At 41.3% G+C, this 6,231-nt stretch overlaps 1 protein-coding gene across 1 annotated transcript in view; it reads right to left on the reverse strand.

Annotated features, from left to right (window-relative positions):
- Positions 1-2,119: 2,119 nt before the first annotated feature.
- Positions 2,120-6,231, reverse strand: part of PLPP4 (phospholipid phosphatase 4) — a 108,395-nt gene continuing 104,283 nt past the window's right edge. Inside the window, exon 6 of the mRNA XM_015424275.1 lies at positions 2,120-2,319. Coding sequence (XP_015279761.1) covers positions 2,120-2,319 — 200 coding nt within the window. The remainder of the gene's footprint in view (positions 2,320-6,231) is intronic.

A 6,231-nucleotide genomic window follows, 5' to 3' on the forward strand; every position in this document is an offset into this window, starting at 1 on the left:
AATCCCATCTAGTCTAAAGCACCATAAAGCACCATTGATCAAAGCTGACTCCATTAGTCTAGTTGCTTGATCAAGCAAAACTCCTTTTATCAGATGATCATATATAATATCTTCCCCCACAGTGTTCTTTTTACTACAACATTAAAAGGAATAGCTGGGTAGCCAGCACACACACACAAACCAACGTGAACTAATTACTCACAAGTTACTCTAAATCCAGTAAGGACAACATGCACAAAGTTGGAGGACTTCATCCATGCATCCCTTGCTGGAACGGGAACTCTAAAACTATTCCCAGGGCCAGATATTTTCTTTCAGGTCTTAGGGCCCTGAATCAGTAACCATGCACATCACTGTTGATAAGGGAGCTAAGGAAAGAAAACATCCATGCTACTCCTGTATTTAACCTCACTATATTCTAGCCAGCAGCTTCAGGAGGTTTTGCAGAAATATTCATGATCTGGAAAGGGACTTGTGGGCGAGTTAATATTATGCAAGTCTTCCTTCAAGAAATGTGTTGGGGTTTTTTTGCACATCTGGAAAATGCCATACCAGGTTCATAAATCTGAGCTGTGACTTTTCTTTCTTAAAAGCAGGTTTGTTTTTCCATGGGCCAGATGACCACCCACCAAAGATTAATTCCAATTTTGACCACTGACATATATCTTGCATTTATATGTGACAAAAAAGAAAGAGTTATGTCTTCCTACTGAGTTTTTCAATTCAGCCTTCTCCAGGAGCCTTTTCTGTGGCTTTGAAATGAGGTCTACAACTGTTAGAATGTATGCTAGCAAACAACGCCCTCACACATGCATGGGTAGTAGTATAATAGCTATCTAAGCTCTGCACTTAAGGAAGAGTTAGATTCATAATTGCTAAGGCAGCAAACAAAGCTCTTAAAAATAAATGACTAAGTACATATGGTGCTGGAAGTCAGGCGTTCCAGAGCAGCTTGCGGGAACGGGAAACTACCCCCAGTGCTTCAGCAAGTCTACAGAAACCATGACACAAGAATATATAGCTCAAATTCACACACTCAATAATGTGTTCTTTCACCTTTGCAATTTTTTGATTTTTTTTTAAAAGGATCACAGCTTGCTGTTTTCAAGTGATTCATTCAGCTTGAAAGTAATGACTACCGTGCTCTCAAGGGGAAAAAACACACTAATGTGTTAATACAAAGTGTCCAAGTGATCCTATCAACATATGTTATTGCCAGCTGACACTTCCGATAGCTTTGCATGACTGTACTGTCAACATCTTGCTCAGGAATGACTTCTGCCAGCAGTCTTGGCCTTCTCCAGCTCTCATGCTTCTGTGTATTTAAAAAACATTATTTCATTGTAGCCAGTTCAGAATAATCCTGCCAAAACTTGATGGGCAGCACACAAAAAATATTCACACCATGTGTTAAGACAACCAGCAACAGAAAATTGCTGTACTTGTATACAAAGATATGAGATACAAAGGAACAAATCCAAGGGCCTAATTTTGCCATCTGCTGGACATGTCTCGAGAAAGTAGGTCTGACATCAGTGGCAGTTCAGATCACCCAGAACTTCTCAGCAGAAGGCACAGACCCCCCCCCCATCTGTAGCTGATACAGTCCACTGGATGAAAGGTTGGTCCTGAAACTTGATCACATTCTGGATCAGCCACAGTTTCAGCAGATAAGCCATTCTCTTCCATTCTGTCAGCCCCACATCCTTAAAATGGGAATAACAATGACCTACTTCACATGACTGGAGCAAGTGTGAATAAGCTATGGATTGTAAAGGATTCTCCACATAAAAAGTGCCACATAAATGTCGATTAATAATAATTAACAGCATCTCACAGGTCTCATCTCAGTCTTTGTCCTCTTGAAATGTTTGCTTCTTTCAGAAACATTATTTCCATGAACAATTCTTTTATTTTGTAGGGAACAGTGTATAACAAAAAAAACCCAAAAACAAATGAAACCCAAGGAAGAAAGTATGCAAGTGCAAGGAAATGGAGTAATGAAAGGAAGAGGTTATGGCAGACTCACAGCTGTTAAGAGATACTATTATGCAGAGAGACCAGTTTGGATTGGCGGAATGTATGAAAGAGCTAAAAGTTCATCTTGCAGGTGTATTAGTCATACTGGACCTTCCGTTATCCCTTCTAGAGGCAGGCTGGTAGCATTATCCACTGCAGATGTATCTTCTTTCTTCAGCGATGTCTGAACCAGAAGGCTGGCATAGGGCTTGTGACAAGCCAGGTTACTCAATGGAGGGTAGTGCTGTCTGTAGCAAATGTAAGCAAATATGAGGCCAATGACCCCACCAACAAAAGCATCTAGGTTGGAAGAGAAAAAAAAAACATTATCAAAATCATGCCGTTGGAAACATAATTAAGTTCAGTGATTGCAAACTAAGTACAATCAAATCTGGTTATACTGGGAGTAATCCTAAACCAGTCTACTCAGATGTAGGTCTGATTTTATTTAATGGGCTTTACTCCTAGGAAAGTGTTCTTAGGATTGCAGTGTTAGCCTAAGTGCCTTATATACGACAGAGGCAAGATAAATAAATGTTTGGTGGACTTGTAGCCTATGTATACAGGATTTAAATTCCCCCGAGGAACTTCCCAGTTATAAATGGAGACAAGGCTAGTATCTTAAAATCAAGTTGTTCTTTTTACTGAGTAATAATATTTGGTTTCACATACATACAATAACAGAATCTCACACTCAATCACACAGACAAAGTTCCTTTTAGAATTACAGAAATGAAGACAAAATAGTTTCGTTGGTTACTTAGAAATAGGGATGTGGCTGAAACAATGATATGCTCACCTGTCTAGAAGTCCAGGTCTGTTGCTGGTGTGATAGGAAGGGAAGGATCCCTGGGGTTTGGTGCTCTCTCCACATCTCCAAAACATGTTGGCTGATGTGGCAGAATTTCTCTGATTGCGCATTTCAGAGAAACTCAATAGAGAGCTTTATCTTAAGGAAAGATTAGGGAGGTTGGGATGCATGGCCAGCCGGCCAGCATCAAAAGCAGCCGCTGAAACATCTTTCTCTCTCTTTCCAGCATCTCAGTAGCAGTTTAATTTGGCAGCAACAGCATGGTTGCTGGTGGAATGAAGCTGGTTCCCACTCTTAAAGCAGGGCAGCAGCTCTCTGCTTTATTCAGCTCTCTCTCTCTCTCCCTCAAAGCAAGGCAAGGCACACAGCAAGGCAAGGCTTGGCTGAAAGCATGCTTTGTGCTATATAGAGTAAACTTCAGGAGGGAGGTGCTTGCCTGCTCATGATCTCACCTGACTTTCAAGATCCATAACTTCTCCCTATTGGCTGCATGTAGCAAGGGGGCTGGTTACTGTGGATGGGGCAACATTTGAAACTTTATTGCTATCTCCTGGAATTCCCTTTTGGCCATGTGGTGAATCTCAACTGGAGGACATCTCTTTGTTGTGCAAAAGCTCCTGACATCTTTGACAGAAAACGGATTCAGATGCAGATCAGGTTTCTGCTGGGCGCGATACCCTCTCTCTCAGTAATGGAGAATACGCAACCCAAGAGTTGTTGTTTTCTGCTAACAAAGGCCCACCATGTTCGTCTTGTTCCCATGATCCTTTGCCAGCTGTGTGTGTGTGCATACTACATTAGCATAAACAGCAGGCAGGAAGCCTGTCAGGTGATGCTGTCCCAGCACACAGACACACAGAGTTCCCAAACCCACAGGGATTCATAAGCACAGTCCAGGTGTGTCAGCAACCACAAACATATATAAAAGCAAATATTTAGCTCATATGCTAACATTAGCCACAGTACGGAAGTGAGTAGCAAAGTTAGATGTGTGGATTTATATCCAACTTTGGTTTGGATCTCTGGCAGGACTTTACTTTGTGTCAACCCACACCTTATTTGATATAAATGTATGTGTGACATGTGTGTACGTGTGTATGCATATGAATGCTTTCTGCATCTTGCATGGAACTTTCCACTGACCACTTTTGGGGTAGTCTGCTGTTCTGAGACAAACTGCAGACTGGTGACAAATTCTTACACAAGTAGATTTGATATACTCTGTAAGAATCAGATGGCAACCCAGCACATGTATCTTGTATTACCATCACGTAGGTCCACTTCTATACAGATGTGTAGGGGACAGCTGTGCAACTTTAACTTATGGCATGCACTGAATGATATTACACATACATATATCAAAACAGGCACATCATAGACAGTGTTCCCTCTAAGGTGAGTTAGTGTGAACTAGCTCACAACTTTTTAGCCTCCAGCTTACACGTTTTTGTCTTAGCTCAGGAAGGACGGCTCCAGAGCAAACTAATTTATGCAGCAGCCAAATTGCTCACTCACAACTTTAATGCCAGTACCTCACAAAATAGAATTTTTGCTCACAAGACTCCACAGCTTAGAGGGAGCATTGATCATAGAATACATGTACCCATTTCTCCCTAAACAGAAATAATAGCCATGTATGAAAATGTAGATAAATAGATAAATAGGGACCACTTCGGTGGGAAGGTAACAGCGTTCCGTGCGCCTTGGTGTTTAGTCATGCCGGCCACATGACCACGGAAACGTCTTCGGACAGCGCTGGCTCTTCGGCTTTGAAATGGAGATGAGCACCGCAACCCTAGAGTCGGATTCGACTGGCTTTCGAGCAAGGGAACCTTTACCTTTACCTTTATGAAAATGTACATGTGAAAAACATCCCTGGGATTTCAATTCAGAAGGGACCATAGACTATCTCATACCAGATATTGGAGATTTTCATATTATGCAGATCATTGGAGATGACCTTACAAAATACCAATGGAGTGCTAATTCAGTCCTGAGAATGGCAGATCTAAACATTCAGGTTATTACCAAGAACTTCAGTGACTATTTGAAAAATGTAAACAAATGAAAGTCCACATATCACTGACTAGCATATAAACTCCCTTTTCACATGAGAAATGAAAGAAGATCATGGATGGGTTTCTGCTATTGCTTATAATGAAATGGTACATCTTTGAATTCCAGCTGCTGCAAGCCACACCAGGGAAAGCTATGGTTTTTATACTCTGTTTGTGGCTTTCTTAAGTGCCTCTGCCTGGCCTCCATGAGAAACAGGATGATGATCTTTAGACAGACATGTGGTCTGATCTTGCAAGCCTCTTTTTATGTTAGCAGGTTCTTAAAAACTGGTTTTTAAAAACTTGCATAAGATCTATAAACATTTCTGATTGGTTATCATGCAATTAAAGGTGAACACCATCCTTTCAAGGCTTCACAGTCAATACATCCTTAAACCAAAGGGTATATACAAGCCTCAAATAATGGTATTTAATTGTTATTAGTAAATGACAACCACCTCTGTGCAATGCCTGTTTGTTCCATTTTTATTAAAATCCTCTCTGTGTAATTTTACATTCTATTAAGAGCTGTCAAACTGAAAAAGTCTGTATACTCATATTTATCACAATAAAAGACGTTAGTACAATATGTTTTTACTGCATGGCTGCTTTCCTTCGGAAATTCAAAACAAAATCAATTGAATATAACATATAACGTTTATGGCCTCTTCCTTCAGCCTTTTAAAACTTTCCCATTCAAAATTATGCATGGTGTTGTCTCATTAAACAACTAACATCTTCCTACTTCTCTGTGACTACACTTTGCATTCAAACTATTCAGCATTCAGAATGACTCCCCCATGCCCTATCAGGGGATTCCCCTCCCCCCTTGAAAATAAAGCATTCCAAAGAAGACCAAACAAGTTTAACACAAGCAAACACTGCAAATCCTCTTGTACTCAAGAAATCTGTATGCATTTTGGGCTGTGAATGACAGCCATGTCTGATGTGAAGCAGCCAGTGCCAGCATGCTTGAAAAATGTTTTTGTCTTAAATGTCCCAACTGTGTGATTACCATAGGGTTGCCAGGTCTGGGTTGGAAAATACCTGGAGACTTTGGGGTTGGATCCAGAAGAGGGCGGGGTTTGGGGAGGGGAGGGGCCTCAGCAGGGTACAATGCCACAGAGTCCAACCTTCAAAGAAGCCATTTTCTCCAGGGGAGCCTATCTCTGCCAGCTGGAGATCAGTTGTAAAAGCGGGAGATCTCCAGTGCCCACCTGGAGGCTGGCAACCCTAGATTACCAACAGGGAGAAGATGATCCTTACAACACAACCAGCATGCCATCTAATCTACTACCCTGCTGGGCATGAGGGTTTACCACAAATAGTGTATGAGTAGGGAAA

The sequence above is a fragment of the Gekko japonicus genome, unplaced genomic scaffold, assembly GCF_001447785.1.
Source record: "Gekko japonicus isolate JY-2015 unplaced genomic scaffold, Gekko_japonicus_V1.1 scaffold2253, whole genome shotgun sequence".
NCBI classification, from domain to species: domain Eukaryota; kingdom Metazoa; phylum Chordata; class Lepidosauria; order Squamata; family Gekkonidae; genus Gekko; species Gekko japonicus.